General features: G+C 42.5%; 1 protein-coding gene across 2 annotated transcripts in view; it reads left to right on the top strand.

Moving 5' to 3' along the window:
- plxna1a (plexin A1a) overlaps nucleotides 1–23,619 on the top strand; it is a 259,997-nt gene that overhangs the window by 219,880 nt on the left and 16,498 nt on the right. Inside the window, exons 19-24 of one of the 2 annotated variants that reach the window (XM_065961309.1) lie at nucleotides 1,950–2,093; nucleotides 8,704–8,938; nucleotides 13,764–13,912; nucleotides 20,393–20,490; nucleotides 20,827–20,985; nucleotides 21,640–21,706. In XM_065961309.1, coding sequence (XP_065817381.1) covers nucleotides 1,950–2,093; nucleotides 8,704–8,938; nucleotides 13,764–13,912; nucleotides 20,393–20,490; nucleotides 20,827–20,985; nucleotides 21,640–21,706 — 852 coding nt within the window. The remainder of the gene's footprint in view (nucleotides 1–1,949; nucleotides 2,094–8,703; nucleotides 8,939–13,763; nucleotides 13,913–20,392; nucleotides 20,491–20,826; nucleotides 20,986–21,639; nucleotides 21,707–23,619) is intronic. The other variant, XM_065961310.1, reaches the window with a different exon arrangement.

Below are 23,619 nucleotides of genomic sequence, written 5' to 3'. Positions count from 1 at the left end.
ACAGCTCCGTGTGTGGCTCAGACTTGAGTGCATGTGTGGTTTGAACTCTGCATGCGTGTCATGAAAGCTGTGTGTGTGTGTGTGTGTGTGTGTGTTTATGAGAAGGAATGGGATGCATGTTTACAGGGTTGCAGAGCGGGGCTGGGTGGCGGCCTGCCGAGACGATGGGATTGGAAAACGGAGTCTGCCTCTGCGTCCCACTGCTAAGCCAGCGGGGGGGCGCGGCAGCTATCTCCTCTCTCTCCTTTTTCCTCTTTCTATGTGGCTCGCTCTCCGGCTCCGTTTCCCGCTCCTTCTCTTTTTTTTCTTTCCCACTTTAGAGCACATCCCTTTTCATCTTTTTCCTCCCTGTCTCGTAATCTTTTTCTCCCCTCCTCACGCCCGTCTCTCCTGGAGTTTTTCCTTGCCACGTTTCCTTGCTGTCTTGTTTTTCTTTGTATTCATATTTCCCCCTGTTGCGTCTTGTTTTCCTTGCTGTTAACGCGGGCTCACTCTTGTCACACCACTTACCGCTCTCCCGCTCTTTCCATCACAGACAAAGTGTGTGTCAAATTGGAAGCGAGTGGACTTGATATTGAAATGAAAAACTGGGACTAAAATTGGTGAAGGTGGAGTTTACACACCTCAGGAGCAGCTTTCAGAGAACAGGTCGACATGTGAGATTTTGTCTTAAAGTAGTGGATCTAGTCCATTGAATCTTTATCTCATTTTTTTATTCCTCATCTCCAGTTTTGCATCAATTTGTTCAGAATAAATTCAATATTAATTCACAGAGACGGCAGGATCTGATGGCTTGAAAATGAATATTCACATTAAATAGCAATCAGATAAACACAAACAGAATATCATCATTTCTACAGCTGTGAGAAAACTATCTATGCTTAAATTCTAATTCAAACTTCAAATTATTGAAGAAGCAGCTTTTCTCACAACTCTTCAAACTTTGAAATAGAATAGACATTTCCTTCCATCGCCTACAGGGGACTTGTATTCATCTTTTGGGGTATTTTTAGCCTGTTTTATGTCTTTGTTTTAGAGATAGGACAGTAGAGAGAGTCAGAAATCAAGGGGAGAGAGAGAGAGAGTGGGGGATGAAAGGCGGGAAAGTAGCCACAGGTCGGATTTCTAACCCGGGATGTCCGCTTGGAGGAGTACAGCCTCTGTACATCGGGTGCAGGGAGTAGCCACTAGGCAACCAGCGCACCCTTTATGGAGTATTTTTAATTGCCTCTCCCCATTTGAATCTAAACAGTCCAAGCTTAAATGATGTGTTCTGAAAACAAAAAACATAATTTTATTTAAGTATATAAATCAAATTAAATATACTGTATATAAAAAATAAGTCATAAAATCTGGCTCCTGGATTGAATATTTGTAGCCCTGTGTTTCTTGATGAGTCCAGGCTTTAATGTGTGTGTGTTTGCGTCACAGTGTGTGTGTTAGTGTGTGGTTGTGAGTGTGTGGTTGCAGAAATGTCCTCTATTAACATACTTTCGTCAAAAAGTATAAAATCACATCCTGTCTTATCTGACTTGCCTTTTTTTATTTTGTGTTTTTAAGTCTTCTGTTTTGACTTCATAACGTTTCCTTTGTGTTTAATGACTCTGTTTTCTCCTTGCTGTGGTTTGATAAGTGTTCTGTACATTAACTTTATGGTTGTAATTACAAGAAGTCGTGTCAACAGTTTCAAGTGCACAGCTGTTCTGGGAATAGCATTCTTTCTTCTCTAATTGTGAGCGATGTTCAGCCGGGTTTGTTAACAACATCTAAACGAGCATTTCATTGTGAGTGCATTTATTTACAGAAATGTGTAGGAGGAGAAAGTGCTCCATGGAATCCAATTTCAATTCAGTTCAATTAAAGATTTAGAAATAATCTTTTAGTTTGAACAAGTCTGATGAGCAACTGTTGAAAAAGTAAACTCTGCCTGCTTCTGTGTTTGTCTTCAGGGTCGTAACCTGATCCCAGCGGCTCCAGGTAACAGTCGCCTCAACTACACGGTGCTGATTGGAGAGACTCCCTGCATCCTCACCCTGTCGGAGAGCCAGCTGCTGTGTGAATGGCCCAACCTCACCGGACAGCACAAAGTCACGGTCAGATCACGACTCTGTGTCCTCTCTCTCTCTCTCTCTCTCTCTCTCTCTCTTTACGTCTCATGATGGGACTCTGACTTTCTAAAATGTTGTCCCAACTCTCTCGATATTAAAAGGCTCAGACCTTCATGCTAGACTTCTTTCCTAATATAATTTCCAATTTCTTATCTTTTCTTATTCATTAAAAAAACTGGGTCAGTTTGCAGAATTTGTTCAAAAAGCAATTTGTAAAAGGACAAAAAATTACAACCTGTTCTACTTGGTATCTTCACACTGACCCAGTAAGTTGTTTTTATGAATATGACAGTGGTGTCAGCCCACGGTGTCGCTCTAACCTTGTTGTTGGGTTATGAATAACCCCTTGTGTCTTTTCTGAACAGAGTCTCTGACAGATGCAGGACGCACTGTATTGAACATACACACACCAGGGGTTCATGCTGCTGCTAAATATGTTCAGACACTTCATTAACATGTTGAATTCATCTGCTTTCAGCTAGCCTGGCGCTCAAGAGAAGCCAGAGAAAGACGAGTTACGTCACAGAATTGAGAAGCCTGATAAAAACATGAAAGTGCATTATTAATACAGCGTCGAGATCTGCAGACTTTGCACTTTTTAAGTGCTGTTAATGTTCAGTAAAAATCCATTAAACTCACAGGGAAATCATGCACTTGTTCACATTATGGGCTCAGCATGACCACAGTGAACCTCTAGACATGTCTGCAGATTAAAAATCGTGTTTCTCTCCATCCGCTCAAGTGTATCCACATCAGCAGCTGTGCAGGTGTCAGCACTTCTTTGCCGCAGGTGCTGCTGTATTTAGATTCGAGACGTTTAAAGTCCCTCAGTGCCGCCTACATTTTTCATGTTTTTTTATTAGCTTCACTTTACTTTGATGGTGTAGAAATTAAAATATGAAATATAATGCAACTTAGTAAAATCCACAGGCCGATCCACCACTTTGTGCTAATGCTCATCAAGGCTAAACTCATCAACATCTCTCCCTCATGTACACTTAGCCCAGTATTAATCCCCCCACACTTTGTCACATTTAACATGTTCTGACACTGCTGCCAAATAATAAAAATTATATATAGAGGTTCATTTCAATTAAGTAGCTTGCAAGTTTCCTTAAACGTCACATCCCCATGCAAACTAACTTACCCATGTTTCTCTAACTCTAATATGTGTCTCTCGTCTGTCTACAAACCCCCCAATGATGAGAAAAGTCCATCCTCTCCGTCTTCTGCCTGCTCCACTATTCAGAAAATGTGTGCTCAAATAGGCTGTTTGGAGATTTTCCCTTCATGACATCACAAAGGGCAGTAACCCCTCCCCCAGGTGGGTGACACTCCCACAGCTAGGTGTTTGTTCTGCCCTCTGAGTCTGCCTTCTCACCGTAAACAATAGGACATGGAGCAAGAAAGCACAGAGCCACCCAAGACCTTCCAAAGAGGGGACGTGGTCAGACACAGCTCATTTACATATTTAAAGGTACAGACACAGAAACAGCCTGTTCTGAGCAGGGCTGAAATAGAGGGGTTTATAGGCATGATCAAATACAGGATCAGAGTGGATTTAGAACAAGAAACTTCACAGACAAGTTTTGAGGAGCTCTGAGACTTTTGAAAACTTTGAATAAAGGGAATATGGGGGTACTGTTAGCCTAATGGTTAGTGGTTAGCGCCCCCCATGTACAGAGGCTATAGTCCTTAAAGTGGGTGGCCCAGGTTCGAATCCCACTTGTGGCACCTTTTCCCGCATGTCACTTCCTACTCTGTCTCTCTTCCCCCATTTCTGACTCTATCTGTTGTTCCATAAAGGCATCAAAAAGCCCCAAAAATAATCCTTTTAAATATAGTACATCGGGGGGGAAATATCCAGTGTATGTCAACTATATGGAAACCCTTAACAGACATGCATCCATGCATTTTAGTTTTCTTTGTTTTCCTGTAACAACGAGTAAATTCTGCTTGTTTTCTTGAGATCTCAATGTATTTATCATGTTATCTCGGGATAACAACGCTGGATTTCCAACAGTTTTATTTCAATCGATCTCCAGAGATCTCAAGAAAAGGAATTCTTTCTCATTAGAAAAACTGAGTCAAGTTTAAATGTGTGAATGCATGTCATCTCAAGGCTTCAGTACTTAAAAGATATAGATAACATGACTTTGTATACCTGGTTTTTGCATGCCTGTGATCAATTGTTTTACTAAAGAAAAAGTTCCAATTTCAAAGATACTTATAATCATATCATGAATCAGTTTTTGTCTTTAGTGTATTTGTCTGAGCTCGAGGTTGCAAGGTGACAGGGACTGTGTGAGATACCCGAAGGAGAAAACTAAACTATTAAACTTAAGTATTTGTTTTCCCCTATTTTCATCACAGAGCACACTGAAATGCTTCTGTTACATGTTTATATTGCCCCCCGGCATCCCCCCCTGCTCCTTCTGGGACTCTGTTTCTGTCACCTTTTCAACTCACTGGAGTTCACAGAGCTGATCTGAAAGTGGTGAGACCGGCAACTTGCCTGTTTGCCTTTTCTTACAAGCTGATAGATTTATATCCAAACCTACTTCTAAAAATGAACGAGGATAGGAAATCTTACTCTTGAGAAAATATTCTCTTTAAGGGGAGAGAAGTGGATGGAGCTGATGAGGGGAAACAGAGAGCTATGACACATGTGTGAGTGATAAGAAAAGCATGTTAGTATAAACTTTCACAGAAGTTTCAGTCCATGACATGAGGCGCTGTGTCCTGAAGATGTGCAGACACATTAAAGGTGGTATTAAGAACAGAATTGTTTCTCCAGGATGCCACTGATGTGCAGACACTAAGCTTATACGAGCTCTAATCCAGGCACATATTCACCGTATAAACCTTTCTGATGTGCAAATTGCGTCCAACCCTCATCAAATCCAAACTAAAGTCGCATGTTTTGAAAGTGGATGCCACAACATCGCGGAGTTATAATCCCGTTTTCTCTGATAAGTTTCACAGCCTGCACTGTGAACGCTGTTGGTGTCGCTTTAATTTCTCGTGTTTCATATGTTGTAAAAATCCTCGATACAGCAGGAACTAGTGCAGAGCAAAGTCAGAGAACAAGCGTACAAGTGCTTCCTGCGGCAGCCTCTCAGCTTCACTCCATCCAGAGTGTTGAGCTGTCACCAGGCTGCAGACCGAGAGTCCCTGATTCACTCTGACTGCAGCAGACTTTCAGAATCACCGCCCAGCTCCCGCAGCATCAGTGTTGAGGAAGGTCAAACCTCAGCCAGGCGACACGGCACTCTCTCAAAATATATTTTGGATGGTTGTCTGAGTATCCTGCCAGAGAGCACCCACTCGACTCTTCTCCCCCACCTCCTACCCCCTTTTTAAACTTGTCATCAATGTCCTTCCGCAGTCATTCCACTATATCTTCATGACATTTACTCCCCGCTAGCTACAGCCAATATACCTCGAAAGCAAACTGACAGCACATCCATGTAATTCACTATGATAGCTTTCAATGCGACCAGCCAGTTCCAAGGTGGAACTCTGCTTTCTTTTTCTTTTTTCTTTTTTTTTTCGCCAAATGTCATGTTGAGTATTGGAGCGATGCAAAGTGTTAGCGTGGGTTGTGGAGTTAGTCCTTCGTCTGACAATAGCCGAAGAAAAAATAGAGCTGTCTGTTCCAATCTCTTCTGCTGCAAAATCTGTGTGTGTGTTAAAACATGCACTGCATATGTGGGTCATTTTTGCATATGTTTCTACTAATGTGCACATCTTTGTGTCTGCATGTGTTGTGCAGAGTACACATCTGAAACACAAAGATTATTCCCCCCCCCCCCCCCCCGTGTACAACCATGACCTACATACAGCGGACCCCAATGGGTGTCCAGACAGACTTGGCTTGTGTGCATCTTTGCGTGCATTTACAGGAAGGACCGCTGTACGTGCCTGTGTCGCAGTGTGTCTCTTGGCGTGTCACTGCAGATGCTCAGCTGTGCGTTGGCAGCTCTGTGTGCCTCCCTTTGAGTACTCGAAGAAACTTGTTTGTTGTTTTTGGCCTTCAGCTTTTTAAGTTCCATCCGTCAGTCCTTCAGTCTGTCAGGAGGATAAAAATAGACAAATGTGCCCTCAACTTAATTCTGGTTACACTTGTGCAGCATCTGTGTCATCTGAGGATATGTGTTCCCCTGCTTGTTATTGTTGCATTTACACCAGTGACCTCTGATTAGATTAGAACAATCAACTGGTAATGTGAAGAGTAGAGACCACATATAATGAAACTCAGAATTCTTTCATAACCATATTAACTATTATGGTTTGAATTCAGGGCCTTTTTTTTTCTAATATTACAAAAATTTTGGTTTATTTTTCATGTGTTTGGCAACCAGTTCCAATATTAACATATATTTCACCATGAGATGTTTTGATTAGACTGTCACCACTTTAGCTTGCTTTAATTTTCTATCTGAGTGGAAACATGCCACAGAAAATTTGAGTAGTTTCTTACTTTTATTATTGTGTTTTTTCGCAGACTGGCATGACCCTCCGTCGACATTTTCTTGACATTAACTCGCTTTGCAGGTTAGGTTCAGTTGGAGTTGCATCCCCACCTCATCGTCCGCCCACATAAATGTTTGTGCATTAGCCATTTTTGTATGTTTAAACCAAGCGGCAACCTTGTGCAAAATCACGCAGTGCGTCGAGTGTCTGCTTGAGGTTGACTCCAGGAACACCGGAAGTCACATACACATGACTGGCAAAAAAGCCGTTTTTACAGCGTAAATTAACATGTTTACAGCCTGGTACAAAAACCTGCCTCAGCTCCAGGCTGAAAGTTAGGCTGAGACAGGATTTCCAACATGGCGGCTGCTGCCGATGAGCCTCCGGAGCCCCCTACAGGAACAGATGGCTGACGTCACTCAGGCTTTGTCCATTAGTATTTACAGTCTATGGTTTACACCTTATCACTCTGTGGGAGGAAGAGTTTGAGAGCAAGCGAGTGTTGTGTTGTAACAAACTCAGACCGCCACCTGCTGGCCTGGCATGTATACTACAGTGTATTTAGTCGTGATTGCTGATCTGTGTGTTCAGCGATTGTTATTGAAATGTTGTTGTCTGAACACAGAACTTGTTTTAATTATAACAAAAACTATTCCTATGTCAGTGTATCGTCTTCATGTAAATGGAGCTTTAGTGCATCAGCAAACTTGTGCCAGAGTGAAGTTGTTTTATTTAATGACGGACCGTCTTTCCTCGCTCTAACAGTCCAGCCTCAAATTAAAGTTGGCTGGCTTTGTTATTTTGGTTCAATCTGCTTTGCAAAGTAACTTCTTTACATCCTTGTCATGTCCTCACAGCTTAATTGGCTTCTTCATCTTGTACAAGTCGAGCTAATTGCCTGAACTATTGCAAATTTAATTTGTAGGTATTGACTGCATTGATATTGACGACAACAGCTTCTCTGATTGATTTCTTTTAATCAGACTTTGATAATGTTAACATGAAAGTGCACTTACAAGAGCTTCAAAGTGTATAATCACGCCTCATTTTAATCGCTTATCAACCCCCCCTTGTGGGTTGCTTGATTTGATGGATTCCAGCGCTGAGACACACTGAGCTTATGTAAATGTATTTAGTCAGAAAAAAAAACATTACATGTGTTTGACTTCCCATAATTAGCAAGACTCCTTGGGGAGAGATTTAAATGCTGGTGATTACTTTGTTTGATTACTTACACTCTGTGTGAGTCTGGGTATGCTGTATATATATATATATATATATATATATGTGTGTGTGTGTGTGTGTGTGTGCGCTCTGGGTGTCTCAAGTGTTTTGTGCGTCTACCTCCACTTCACTGCTTTAACCTGGTTCACGTACACAGCATCCCTCTCTGACCTAAATCAGTTTGTTAAAGTTGACACTGATAAATGGGAGCATTAACATCATGAAATCCATCTTAAAAAACCCAAATATTGAGCCTAAATATCTGCAGGCGGCGCAGAAGAAGGTAAATCATTCAAAGCGCCGAGCGAGGTTTAGCTTGCGAGATCTTCATTACCAAAACCCTCTGAAGCTGCTTCCCCTCAAGGCAAAGAATTGAAAACCTTTCCTACATGAAATGTTCACAGCAGACGAGGTGATGTAAGCCTCCCCAGTATGAGCCTGTCAGAGATCGGCCTGTTTAGTGTGAGTACAGAACAGATAAAAATTTAATGATCCTTGTGGTGAAAATTGGGTCAACCAACTTCTCTTTCATCAGACCACCAACTTTTTTCCGATCTACTCCGACCACCTCGTCTATTCTCAGACCATCTGGCTGCCGGAGGAGTGGCTGCTGCCTCACTCTTATTTTATGTCTCTCTCTGGAAGGCGATAGTTCAAATCCCCAGACTGGCTGAGGAGAATCTGGTAGAGGAAAGTATAAAAGCAGCAATTTCCTCTCCCTTAACGACTGCAGTGGGGGCAGCCTTTGAGCAATGTGCTGAACCTTCAGCTCTGTTAATGCAGCTTCTCACCGCGCCCTGCAGAAAAAAAAGAGAGGTCACTCTTTTTAAAACCGTAACAATAAAAAGCACAGAGTTTCTTCATCATTAAAAATCTGTTGTCTGGTGTTTTTCAGATCCGAGCTGGTGGGTTCGAGTACTCCCCCGGCACTCTTCACATCTACTCAGACAGCCTGCTGACGCTTCCCGCCATTATTGGCATTGGAGGGGGTGGAGGCCTGCTTCTGTTGGTCATCATCGCTGTGCTGATTGCCTATAAGAGGAAGTCCAGGGACGCCGATCGTACCTTAAAACGTCTGCAGCTCCAGATGGACAACCTGGAGTCCAGAGTGGCTCTTGAATGTAAAGAAGGTAGGGGATGGAAACACCGTTTACAGGCATTTAACTCGGCTTTGTTCCAAATTAAAACTCTTCCTCAGGAATTAATTTCATTTCATTTAAATTCATTTAAATTCATTATTAGCGATGATTCTCACAGTAATATTCAGAATATGATATGAGAAAGGCACCTCAATTGGTGCTTTTTCAAGAGGGGTGTCTCTATCTCTTTCTCTGAAGCTGATGTGATTCTGCTCTCTTGGTTTTGTTGTGTCTTAACTCTCTGCAATAGTTGAGAGGGCCTTTTTTTTTATAAACCAGAGTTTTGTCATGTTGCGAGGAGCTGTGAGGTACTCGCACAAGTCTGCGCTCTCTCTCCCCCCCCACCTCTCTCTCTCTCTCTCTCTCTCTCTCTCTCGTGCATGCAGCAATTTTATGAGTATATGAAAAATTAAATAAAACCAGGCCAGAAATAAACTTGGGCGGCCCGCCCAGCTGTCAATTATGTGTGGGACACACTGATATATCAAGAAAACAAACTCGAGTAATTTCTGAATTACTTATGCAACTAAGGTTCAATTTCATCCTGAGATTAGAGCTAACATATTTGTGACATCAATGATTAATGGTAACAAATCAAAGAGTGACTGATAACGGGTGGACTGAACACAGTGTAAGTTCTCTCCCTGCATTTTCACTCTTTATCGACTTTTTTACATTTATAACCACCAGTAATCTGTAGACTGATAACCCTTATTATACTCTGTGTTTTCTAAGACATGGATTAAAGCTGTACAAATGTAACAAAAAGGAATTTAAGCTTCCTACCTTGCGCTGAAAATGTTCTCTTGAAAAAGGAAAGGGGGCCAAAAGATCAGGCTCCCCTTCAAATCACTGCAATTTCTTTCACAAGAAAAGTACTGGAAAATAGCATGAGAAGGAAAGTGAAAGATGTGCGTAATGATGTGACAGTTAGAATGAAGCAGAGAAAAGAGAGGTACAGTGAGAGATGTAGTGAATGAGGGAGAGAAACATTTAGACAAGAGGTGCACCTTCACTCTGCACAGTGTAGATGACTGATGTTAGGACATGTGCTGTTATCATGTTAACAGTGCACACAGCCATTTTCACAAGATATAATAAAACCATCGTCATGAATCAGTTTCCAATCGAATAACCGCAGCACCTTTTGATTTAAAGCGCTCTAAAGTCAGGATGATTGGTGCATGCGTCCTGACATTCACAGAAACTTGTTCTTAGAAAGGCCCTGTTTTATTCTTCAGCGATAAACCGGACAAATTTTTCGAGTCAACAGATATGAAAGCACTCCGTTTTTCTAAGAAGTGAAGCATGGCCTTGTTCCCACCCCCTCCCAGAGCTCCCCGCCCCGCCTGCTGTACTCCCAGCTGGCCTATAGAGACGAGACGGCGTGTGTGGGCGGAGGAACAGATGAAGTGGGCGGTGCGCTTGTGTGTCTTGATAGCAGGAGGAAAGAGTTTGTGCGTGAGGTCGGCCCTCGCTCTCAGAGTCTTGAGGGGAAGAGACAGGGGACGTTTGGCTCAGTCATCCGTGAGAAGCAGACATCGCACTGTACACTATCATCCAAGCTAGCATATTAGCAGTCATGGGTAATTAGCTACACATTAGAAATGACAACTGCTGACTGGCAAGTGTCTCTTTGTAGTTCAGGGGGAGTAATGTAGATGTTTTCTGGGATGCTTTGATGGTGTCACAGCAAAGAAAACTCACACAGCAGCTCAGACAAATTCATGGTGGGATTGTTGTTTATCTTACATGTAAGCACACTCACAGCTGCGGCATCTGTGACACAGTTCATTTCTCAGACTGAGGAAAATGTTTTGTACTTAAATCAGAAACACATGAGGACTTTCCCCACAGAGGACCTACCAGGAGATGCATAGTTTACAGCAGCCAAAGTGACACCTCTGATCATGACGACATAAATTGTTACAGCGAGAGGCGATGGTCACTAAATGTGTAAAAACTCGGGTAGCAGGGTAAATTCTTGAGCTTGTATGTTCCTGCTTGTATCAAGAAAAAAAAGATTTCAAATATTAGAGAAAATCTACGCATTAAAGGGGACATCTTGTGAAAAATATTTGAACATATATTTGAGTAACCTGAGTGTCTACCCACCCACAAAATGTGAAATAAATCCATCCAGTCCTTTGTTTGTGGTCTGCATAAGTCTTACAACACAGAGAAAAATGTTCTGTTTCATTTGCTCTCCTTGTGATGTCACAGTGGGATTCTGGTAAAAAACAAAATCCCATCCCCTCCCCTGCTATCTCCCCCCATGGACTCCACCCCCAGCCTAGAACAAAACTTTTGCACAGGTCCGCCATTTTTATTCTTGCTAGCGAAGGCGTAATGTCACAGGGGGTGCTTATTGCATTTAAAGAGACACACACACCAAAACGGAGTGTTCTGAGAGAGCTGAATACACAAACACACTCTGAACTCTGCTTGACTTCTCCTGCTCGCAGTGTGACAAGCCTAGCTTGTGTAGTTGCTAAAAAAAATATTGTCATGCTAGTTCTGGGGTGCTCAGCTCCACCCCTGAACATAAATAACAATACCAACAAGCTCCGGTGGCTGCTTATGTACTAAAGGTAGAACAAAACAAGGTGTAGGGTACCTTTTACATCAACACTTATTCTTTTTTTAAATATCCTCCCACTTCATCTATTGTTATTCTTCTGTGCCTGTTTTTCTCCTCTGCTCTCCACCTCTTTACTTTGAATGCCTGACCTTTACCTGCTGATCTATCCCTCTTTTATTTAAACCTCCCTCATTCCTACCACCCTCATTTCTTTTTTTACCTTTGATTCTCATTTGTTCCCTCTCTCCTCCTTTCTTCTTTCTTGTTTTATCTTCTTCTGCATCCTCCTCTCTCTATGACTAAACAGGCCAATAACAGCTGGGAGAAATTATGCATGAAAACTCATCCGTTGCTCTTTAATAATTATCCACTCATGCAGTTAATTGACTTTTCTTTCCTTTCTAGGAACTTTGTTTTTCAGTCTCCTGGTTTTTGCTTTTCCTCGCCCTGAGCTTTCCCTTTTTGATGTCACTGTGTCATTGAGTCTTTTTTTTGGATAAGCAAATGTTGAATATTGACTCCATCCTCACTTTTAATATCTCAGCCTGGTACAACTCCCTCACCCTCACCCCCAAACCTGAAACAAAACTCTCCCGCATATTTCATCGGGCCATCAAAGGAATCAGTTCAACCTACCGTCTCTGAACCATATAATTGCTCTAGCATCAGGAAAGCCGCCCTGATCACAGAGGAACCCTCTCACCCCCTCCATCACTCCTTAGTGTAAGTTGTGTTTAATGTTTGAGCACTCTCAAAGGAGAGTTTTGTGTCACTGTTGGGACAGCTCAGTTGGTAGAGTTGGTCGTCTCTCAAGCAGAAGGTCAGGGGTTTGATCCCCAGCTCCTGCAGCTACATGTCCGATGTGTCCTTGGGCAAGACACTTAACCCCAAGTTGCTCCTGCTGCTTTGTCATCGGTGTGTGAATGTGTATGAATGAGTTTAGTTAATACTGACTGGCCTCTTTACACAGCAGCCTCCGCCATCGGGGTGTGAATGTGTAGGTGTAACATGCGGTATAAAAGCGCTTTTGAGTAGTCAGATGACTAAAAAAGAAATATACAAGCTCAAGTCAAAATCAAATTCAAATTCAGGGCATAGATACAGAAAAAAGAAATCAGCCAACTTCCTTTTTTCCTCCCTGTCTTTCAATTAAATGTTCATTTTTATCCGTGAAGTAATATCTCTTGATCCGTGTCTCCCTTGAAATCTCAGTTGGATACAAAAATCACAGAGAAGTCAGAGGCTCTTTCATCCACACATTAACACGTCCTTTGTTAATGTCCTCAGTATATCTTTAACAACACAGTTTCACACAGTAAAATAGATTATATACCTGTAAAAAAGAAACTGTTAAGGAAGCTGAAATGTGATTTCTAGCTCTGTTGAGGTGCATAAATATCTGTATTATCTGATTCACATGGAGTCTACATTTAAGCTGTAATTTGTTGCCTTTGTGAGCAATAAAACGAGGCTTCCCTCATCATAGCTGACCTTTTACTTTTTCAACCTGACTGTCTGGCTCTTATTATAAGACCCAGACGTTCACCTGAAATAACGCTCTGTTTGCACTCTGTCTGTCTGCTCAGCCTTTTCCTCTTTGTCTCTGAACCCATATATTGTGTTTACAGCGCTGTGTCCCCTCACTGTCACTCACTTATAGCTAAATGTTGTGATGTGATTCTTGTCTGGACACAATAAGCATAATATTGATGAAATAAACGTCTTGATTTACGTAAGGTAAGTAAGGTCGGATCGAGGTCGGTTCATGTTCTTACTGCGAATGAATCGCACCAGAGTCAGAACAATAGCGGACCAAGACCCGCCTTTTTAAGCGATCTCGATATGGTTCTTCGGTCCGCATCAGGATTTGATCGACAGCTTTTACACCAGCACAAACATACAGAGTCAAGTTAGATCTAACAGAACCAAACAGGTAGGTGTGAAAGCGAACTTAAGCCACCTGGTTCCTCAAACATCAGCCCTCCTAAGACAGTTTTCTGTTTGGTAAGAATTCAATTATTCAAAAATTCAAGTTTCAAATTTCACCCAAGTCAAATTGAATTAGCAAAACTGATTGCAGTGGTCGTTGCTTTAAATGCTGGTGTGGTGCAGCCTTCAGAACAATCTCGATTAGTTCTTAAACTCTTTGATCAGATAGCACTTCCTAGTCTACTGCCCCCGCATGTAAGAACAAGAAAATGAATTTACTACCTCTCTTACCTTCTTGTCTTTTAGCCTTTGCCGAGCTTCAGACGGACATCCATGAGCTGACTCAGGAGCTGGATGGGGCTGGGATTCCCTTCCTGGACTACCGGACGTACGCGATGAGGGTCCTGTTCCCGGGCATCGAGGACCACCCTGTGCTCAAGGAGATGGAGGTACGGGTCAGTACACCGTCATCCAAGCTTAAACTAAAAACCAACTCAGCGTGAATAATAATTGCTAGTAGAGCCAATATGTAAACTTTTTCACTAACACACTCACAACAGAAGTAGAAAAATAGCTGCTTATGCTAACTGCTAAATCTATAGCCATTTTCACATCTGCACTCCTGAAAATATCTAGATTTTGGCTGTTCACACATGCGGTAGAATATCCCAGCCGGACAGGAGGGGCAGCGGGGGGTCTCCTGAGGTAAGACATGACGTAAAAAAAAAAGAACGCGGAAGTAGCAGATGAAGCCACCGAGTCCGCTTTACGACGCTATAACGACAATATTTGCCTTAACATCAATACTCAGTAAAATTTAGGGGAATCACAAAATCAACAAAAGAGCGAAGAACAACATACTGGAGAACAGGAAACACAATGCTGCCGTTTAATTACGTGCACAGAGATCTTAGCCACTAGTCACTCCCCCTCCTATTGGCTCGAGGTGAATTCTCCAGAAAATATCCTGCTGCGTTCTCACATCAGTTTGCTGCAGAAACAAGTTCTAGGGATCACTCCAGGTGAAGTCAGAGTGAAAAATTAGGCTGTTTGCATACACAGCTCCTCCTGCAAACATCAGGAGAAGACATACTTCTGGGAAGTATTAAAAAGTTGGATTTAATGGCATGAAAATGTCCTTCTGGCTTTCCTACTTAATACCTTTGTAGCCATTATCCCATGACAGCTTTCTTCAAAGACAGACCTCTTTAGAACTCTGGGATCTGAGGCAAGAGGAGCTGGAGATGTGTGTTCACCTTACAGCAATCACATAACCTGTATTTTACCTACTTTGTGTTAATGCATTCGGCTCGTCTCAATGAATGCAAATGACTTTTCCGAGAGCCTTAGTATCATCATTAGTGTAATCTCATGGGAGAGAGGCTCACTGTATTCTCTTGATGAAGGGAAGTCGAGTTTGAAAGTGAGGATTAGTTGTAATTGAGTGAAAATGAATGTTATGTAAGAGTAACAAGAAGACAAAAAAGATTGTGGGGTGGGGGGGATGTACCAAGCAAAGATGAAGAGAAAGATAGCACAAGGCTTGAAATAGGGAAATAGAGAGAAATAAGAGTCCGGGTTACGAGGACTGTTGCTTGCATTATACATCAATGTTAAGTTATTAATTAAGCCGGTACAAGCAACCACCTTGGGAGAGAGAGAGTGCACCCGATTTATAAGGACATTTTACCGCCGAGGCCAAGAGAAGTAGAATTAATAGAACGTCAACATAAACTACTCTCCTCCAAAGCGAGGAACCAAGAGCCAAGTTTGTAATCAGCAGTATCATTAAGATGTAGAATCTAGTGCTGCTCCATTGACTTTGATTGGAGCGGCTGACTTTTTTTTTGGAGTCAAGGAATAATTTGTTTGACCTTTTACAGCTTCATTTAATCGTTCTAATCCAGAAAGTGGATTTATATTCCTAGAGAGGAGGAGGGGGAGAAAAAGAATCCCCTCTGGGCGGTCTCTATAGCTGCCATTTCTTTTTCTGCTTTTTCGTTTTTTTGCCATGATTCATCCTCCCTTATTTTTGGCAAGAAGGAGCAGTGGTGATTACTTAAATAAGATAGAATTATCCTTGGATAAAGGAAAAAGCCCTTTGTGGTTTCCTGTAGAGACTATAAAGCTATAACTTAAAAATACTGGTATCGTCATAGCTGGGAGAGTACAGAGAAGGCTTGCCAAAAAGGGAGTGTAGCAAAGTGTAAATTACTTTAAAGGAGATCTATTATTCTGATCCATGTTTTTATACATGCATATAATATTGGATGTCCATACTCAACCTTGACAAAGTTTTTCTAAACACAAGATACACAGTTGTTGGCGTAATCCCAGGACGTTTTTTCCTTCTGCTGTGAACGAGAAAAAACAAGATTTAAGTGTGATTTGGCCAGAAGCGTGCACGTGTGGGAGGCGGGTCTTAAAGAGACAGTAGCTGAAAAGAAGTGTTTCATGCAAAGGCTGAAATGAGGGATTTTACTGATAACAGTATCAGATTATTAAGGTGGTTTTTGAGCCACATGTCTCGTAACGCTACGCAATAGATGTCACAGACTGACATCATTAATGGTGAAAGTCCGTTTAAACTTAACATTTTTCCTCATTCTCCTTTGTGCTCACTATCATAAAGCTGTGTGACGTTCTTTTTTCTATAACAACAAAAATCTGCAAATCATTGAAATGCTAAACATTAGGTGTTGATGTAATACATGTAAAAGAAACTGTGTTTTTTGTCACTTGAAAGGACCCATGTGAAATATTACACATGCATTTATAAGGTACCTGATTTATTCCACCAAGGCAAACTTTAATTCTTGTTTAATCCCGACAAGCCAAGGGAGGGATAAGCAATATTCAAATTTTGTGCCAGATACTGAGACAGATGAGAGCAGAAGACTCAAAGTTCACAGCCCCGTGTGCTGATTGGATAGTACGGCCCAGTTGTAGTGCATGCAAAGTGCCTACCTTGTGAGGACAGCTGCAGTATGTGTGATAGTACTCACATCTTCACATCAGGTCTGAGGCTTTAGTCAAGATGTCAAACTTTGTTCTTTAAATAAGAATTAATGACATTGACTGTCAAACTACACATTGCATTTTTAAGACCAATGTTATTGTTATAGCCTTGTATAGCGAACTCTTTTGCTTCTTTTTATCTACGCCGCCCCCTGTCCAGCAGGGATATTCAGGTGCATGTGTGAGCAAACCAAATCAAGAGGATTTCAGAGGCAGTCCTCCTGAAGTTATCTTGAAATTTTCAGAAGTGCATAGGCGAAAACAGCTGAGGTCACCACATCTCAGAAATTTAAAAAACTGGGACATTAATCGGCATTATGATAAAAAAAAATTAAAAAATCAAAAAAAAATCTGTCATAATCTGGGTTTGAGGAGGAGGCGGGGCTAATGACCTATACTGCAGACAGTCAGCAGGGGGAGCTCTCAATCTTTTGGCTTCACTCCAGGCGGCTGTTGCTCCGTCCATCTGAATATACAATCTATGATCAGTTATGCTTTGCAGTTTTTTTCCACCAGTCAGCTTTACACAAAAAAAATATTTTATATATATATATATATATATATATATAGCAGTTTCTGACGCATCATTTAATTTTCCGGCAATCAGAGAGGTAAAGGGATCGTACGTATTTTATAGTTTTGTCTAGACTTCCGTCCTCGTCGCTCTGTATTTCCCTCAGGGGCTGCTGCTGTAATCCAATGGCCTGTGTAAACCAATGCTCCTAGCTTTATTGCTCTGTGTGACTGCTCTTTCCCCTAAGCTAGACAGCCACACACAACACACACACACACACACACACACACACACACACACACACACACACACACACACACACACACACACACACACACACACTGCATGTCGTGCACACATGCTCAGATAACTGAATGTCCTCTCGCTCACTCCCTCTTAGAAATTGGGTAAAGACTCGCCCTGTGCATGTACATGCATCTCCATCTGTCTCTCTTTTTGCTCTCTCTCTCTCTCTCTCTGACTTCATGCACACACATCACACTCAGTATCCGCCCTGGAGGCCCGAGAATCTCATTTAGCACTTTAGAGAGAGGGCCAGACACTTTATTATGGCACATCAGAGGAGAGAAAGAATAGATGTAACAGTGGTACAAAAGGATGACAATGGAAAGAGAGAGAGGGAGAAGACAGAGGGGAGTTGGAAATTATGCATGTATGTGTGTGTCAGTGTTTGTGTGTGTGTGTGGGAGAGAGACACACAAAGAGATGTAGAGCGGGAGAAATTAAAATTGGAGAAAGAGCAGCGATGTGAAACAGTCAACAATAAGTGTGAGCGGGAGAATTAGAGCGGGGAGGGAAACGCAGCGACAGAGAGGCGTCTTCAGGGGGTTTAGTGTGTTGTTGATGAATAGTGACAGGTGCCAGCCAGTGGGACAAGCACGCTGCACCTCCATCACAACACACACACACACACACACACACACACACACACACACACACACAAACAGACTCTCATACACAATCCTGTCAAGCCCCAACACTTCTTCCCGCCTTTCCCTCTTTTTTAAATCTCTTCTGTACTTCTTATTGTGACAGTGGAATCGTCGTCACGACTGGCTGATTAGGACAGTCTTATTTAATAGTTTTACATATTACCAAATGCAGATCCATATCCAGGGCTCTCTGTAAAGTGGGTCGTTGAAGCGTATAACAGGTTCTAGTAATCTGTCTGGTGGTGATGGTGAAGATTTTCCTTACAAAGATTCCTAGCATGTGAGCGTTTGGTATCATGTTGCATCGTGCACGATCAGACGCTCGCTGTCCACACCGCATCCGTTTAATATGTACATCTTTCCTCTGTGAATTTCAGTTTCTCTTGCAAACATTATACACATGTGGTGCTTTGGTATCACAGGTGGACAAACGGAAGTGTGTTGCTTTGTATTGACGAGCTTTTGTGTCAATGCACAACTCTCACAGGCTCGTCAACAAATGGCTCGCGGTGTTCTGAATCACGTTTTTCTCCAGCGTTAAAAGCTTTAAGTTTCAGACGCACCACTGTCAAGCTCTGTTGAGTAAGAAAAGCAAAAGGAAATCATTTTGTTTTCCTGTTGGACACTGCAGTGCCTCTTGTCCATATCTTCATGAGCGACAGATATTAGAAACAGGGCGTAGGCGCTTCTTCACACTGCGTCACTCTCAAACTGTTTAGGACTGAATCAAGCTGATTTTACCGCTGACGCTCGCATTGCATCACATGCTTTAAGGATACGCTGTTATACACATAGTAAGAAGTCCTTGTGATGTGAACACTTAATCGCACTCTTGGAATGAGTTTTTCCGATTAGATTACACGGTCAGACCTCACTGTTGCATAAAAACTCTTGAATACCTCTGATTCAAATGTCCTAAGAGTTGTGAAATTCCCTTAAAGCTGAATGAAGTTGCTTTTCTAAGCATAACGTGTCAGTGTAAAAGGAGCCGGAGCAAAGCTAACTCAGGAAGAAGCTCGTTCCCTACTCAGACTTCTGAGGAACATGCAAAGCATAACAGGACCTGTGTGTTCAATTCAGACTTGAATGCCATCTAAGAGACTCCACAACAAACAGCTAACTGGAAACAAGACAAAACTACAACCTAACGTCTAAGACAAAGAGGACGTATGAGTGCAGAGGAGCCCAGGCTGCTGCAGATTATGTGCAGCTTGGTCCGAACTGATGATTAACATTCTCATTTTATCGACTTTCAACTGGAGGATTCTTTGACCCCTCCGCCTCCTGATGTCAAGAAGTCAATTATGTCAAGTCGTCTGCTGGACTCGTTTGTAGAGCAACGACTGAGAGACACTCATAAAGCAGCGCAAGCAGCTGCGAGAGAAGAGAGAAACCAAATCTGTCTTTGTGTTAACAAGCTAATCTCATCTCTTCACTCAGTTAAAAATGTGAATCAGCCGTCTGCATGCAGAGGTGTTCGGAGTCTCTCTTCTGAATGAGTCATAGTTTTATGAAACACTTTGGTATGTTATTTTGGAGTGTTTGGCATTGCTCAAGCCCAGCAGAGCGGGATGGGGGTGTTCATGCCTCTTCTGGGTTTTTAAAACTGGAGGCCTGACCCGCAGTTTCCACATAGTCTTTGTGCACTGCGTTCCTTCAGCACCACGGTTTTGCTCCATCCGGCGGCGCTCACACTGCCCCACCGGGTCAGTCTCTGGAGCATAGCGGAGCGCGGCCATGAGCAGCTGTACACACGGGTTCACATAATCACAGGAGAACTACAACATCACGCGGGAATAAGGAGAACAACTTGCAAACAACACGTTACTTTGTCTTTCTGAGGATGATTGTAAATCACAGGGTTTGCTTACCTATTGAATACTACATTGTCAGTGAATGTGCAGAGGCAAGGCGGGTGACTGCTTGGGGTCCCAGGCCAGTAGGGGGCGCGGAAGGGCGGATGAACTTTAAACCTACAGCAGTGGCTGAAAGTTTGCAATGACAGTAGGAAACCTCCCTAAGGGGGCCTCATCTGACAGCACTCACTCATTTAATAGTAAATGACTGAATGATGCGCGTCAGAGACACTTAAACATAAATCAACACATTTTGAGCTTATAGATAGAGCTATCAAGTTGCTAAATGTTTTTGTTGGTGTCAGATTATTTATAGCATAATGAGGATGAACGCTGTTTGGAGAGGCCCCCTGTGAATTTATGCCTTGGACCCCACAGGTCTCTAGAATCAACACTGCTCCTGTCACGGAAAGCAAATAACTTTGTTCATCTGCAAGAAAAAGAGAACCTTAAAAACTCCCTCTAGACATGTTTACTGTCATTCAGAAATACTACAGATTAAACGATAGTTTGGTTTTTCTTTGTCCTCTCTCTAACTTTTCTCCCTCTCTATCTCTCTCTCTCTCGCTGTCTTTTTTTTTTGTTTGTTTTCAGGTCCAGGCAAACGTTGAGAAAGCGCTGACGCTGTTCGGCCAGCTTCTGACGAAGAAACACTTCCTGCTGACGTTCATACGAACCCTGGAGGCTCAGAGGTGTCCATCTTTCATTTCTTTATTGATTGCTTTATTTATTTATTTTAGGTCAAAACTATTTTGCCTGACTAATGGAGTCCAGGGTTAGCTTGTTTTTGTTTGTCTTGGTCACATTTTTAAAGACTTGATGATGGACTAATGAAGGGGGGGAAACAAGGCAGTCAGTCTTTGGACAGGTCTGTTTTTTAATTTGATGGTAAGTGTGAAAACAAAAGCTGCACAGAGAGGAAAAATGAGTGAACAGAATCACCTTTTTTAGAGCTCAAAGTTTCCGGAGTGAGTAAACTAAAGCGAGGATGTTCGCCCTTGTTTAATGCTCGTTTCTATCTCTCTCAGGTCGTTCTCTATGCGGGACCGAGGCAACGTGGCGTCTCTGATCATGACAGCGCTGCAGGGGGAGATGGAGTACGCCACTGGAGTCCTGAAGCAGCTGCTGTCCGATCTGATCGACAGAAACCTGGAGAGCAAAAACCATCCCAAGCTGCTGCTCAGGAGGTGAGGTGGAGGGCGGGGAGAGACTTTCAACAACTCGACTGCACTGGAAAACATCAGAGAGGAAGTTAGGCCAAGTCCACATGTAGGCCGGTATTTTTTAAAACAAAGGTTTTCCTTCCGTCCACACACGCTCAGTTCTCAAACGTTTCCTTGATAAGTGAAAATGTTCTCTGCAGTGACCATTTCATTTGCTGTCAAATCATGCAACTGTGTATGTATGTGTGAGCGTGTAAAAAGCCCAGTTAGCAACGTTAGCACCAGCGCTAGTTTGGTTACCTCTGCCATCGCACTAATCTCATGTTAACAAAAAGAGAGAGCATCGCACAGCGTCCTGTTACAAGAACAAAAACTATGTTTTCCCCGTCTACACAGAAACACCTCAAACGGAGTTTCTGAAAATCTTCACCCTGGAAGGAGTTTTTCAAAAGGTTAGGGTTACGCGCACAGAAAAACCTCTGTTTTCAAAAATACCCGCCTACATGTGGACAAATAGACTTCCATCTTCATATTGGAGCTCTTAGGAACCTAAAAAGGAAATGAAGGACCTGAAACACTCTGATATGTTTGTCATAATCCTGTCACTCAGTAAACTGCATTTTCTACTTCATGTCCCTTTTCAACGTTGTTTTTGCGTCCTCTCCCGCTGCATCTCAGGACGGAGTCTGTTGCCGAGAAGATGCTGACGAACTGGTTTACATTCCTCTTGTACAAGTTCCTCAAGGTAAGCACAACAACAACAAAAACAAAACATAATGAAATAACATCTTTATTCAATCTGTTTGCTGTGTCTGTTAAACACTGATTAATAGTCGTCCTCTAAAGTGGATTTATATTGTGCCGTGTCTTTAAATACATTCCTGCAGCCGGTGTGTTAGAGTTTATTAAATGCCGGGGGCTTATATTATCCCCCTGTTGCATTTATCAAACTGTGCTTATTAAAAAGGTTTTTCCTGTTTCAGCCTCATCTTTCCTCCTCTTAGTAAACTGTACGTACAGCAGATAATCACAGCCTCTCTGCAGGGTCTGCGTCCTCTCTTCTCTGAAGTCTTTTTTTAAAGCCCACAGATCCTCTCATCATTTTTCTCTCTATTAGCGGACACATGCTCCTCACTGATCTTTATGTGCTTCTTTTTTAAGCTCACATCTCCCCCCCCCCCCCCGATCTCTCTCTCATCTGTGTCATTTCTGTTGTCATTATTTCACTGTCGGCCTCCTCTCTGCCTTGAGGTCATTCGCCTCAGCAGGGGGGGCAGTGGGGGGGTGGGTGGTGGTGTGATGTCGCTCGCTGTGTCCTCACATGCCCCCTAAAAGTCTGACAAGAAAATGTCCAGTGATGTTTCTCTCTTCCTGCTCAGTTTTTTTCTCTCCTCTTTAACCCCTTTAAACGAAGGTTATGTATGTAACCACGGTTCTATGAACCCTGGATGGCTGTTCTTCTCGCTGAATGTCTTATCTCGCAGGTCGAGTCACATATTGACCTCTAATGACCCCCGGACAGGTGTAACTACCGGTGTCATCAGAGCACTCATTCCACAGAGTCTTCTCGCGTCTCAAGGATTTCTTTAATCTTTAAATCTTTAGGCTCTAAGTTGACATCATGATGAAATATTTTGCAGCATCTATAAGGAGTTTATTTTCAACTTATTATTTTGTACAAAAGACCTTCACTTTTCAGAGGCCCCGAGGAAAAAAAAGGCCAGTTACAAATGTCTTTTTTATTTTTATTTTTTACAAACAGTAAAAAGTAACTGAGCAGTGCCGGTCATACCTCGGCCGTTGTAAACAGACGGTTGTCATAGAAACAGGACGGACGAGCAGTGCGTTTCATCTCAGTGCAAAAAAAACGCTTCATGCAAGCGCTACCTAGCACGCAGTCAGAGCTTTTCTGACTTGAAAGAACGCGAGGTGGACACAGGGCCTTAAGCTCTCCTTGAAAACAGACGAGGACACTTTTAAACGGTTATCAGTCTCATTTCATACCTCTGAATTTCAAACCACATTTAAAACGGTTATTTATGTGGAAACGTTGCTGAAGAAGTGGGCAGTTGTCTCATTTGATATCATAGCATGTATAATGTGCTAACACCGTATCAAAACAGCCTCCTCTGTTTCCTCACTCCCCTTAAAGAGAGAAGTGCAGAAAGTCCCTGACTAATGCATCGCAGGTTTATACCCTCCACTGTTTGTTAGCGGTATGTAAGCCTGTTCCTCTCTCTGTGCAGCAGGAGTCATCATTATATCCCTGAAATGTAAATGTCAGCACACAATTAGAGCGCCTTAATGAAGCCGCTATATGGCACAGAGGCACATTTTATAGACAAGCATGCAGCGGCCGAGCGAGGAAGGCAAAAAGCGTAGCGGTGTAAAGTATGCTCGCTCTGTCTCGTTAGCAGCTGCTTACCTAATTGGTCCAGATGCTAACGAGGTTTTTAAAGAGTCAAGCGCAACAGTAAAGAAGGGGCGAGAAAGAGAGAGAGAAAAAGGAATGTTTGGTCGGAGAGGTGGAAGAGAGACGAGGAAAGGGTCAGAGGTGAGCTGCAGAGGAAAGAGATGAAGAATAAAAGGAAGGGTCGTTATGGCAATTAAGAGTTAAGAAGAGAAGAAGAAAATGATTTTGAAAAAGGGGAAGCAGAG

This window comes from Labrus bergylta, chromosome 12, assembly GCF_963930695.1.
Source record: "Labrus bergylta chromosome 12, fLabBer1.1, whole genome shotgun sequence".
NCBI lineage: Eukaryota > Metazoa > Chordata > Actinopteri > Labriformes > Labridae > Labrus > Labrus bergylta.
Note: the sequence above shows the minus strand (reverse complement) of the source record. Positions and strands in the feature narration are given on the sequence as shown.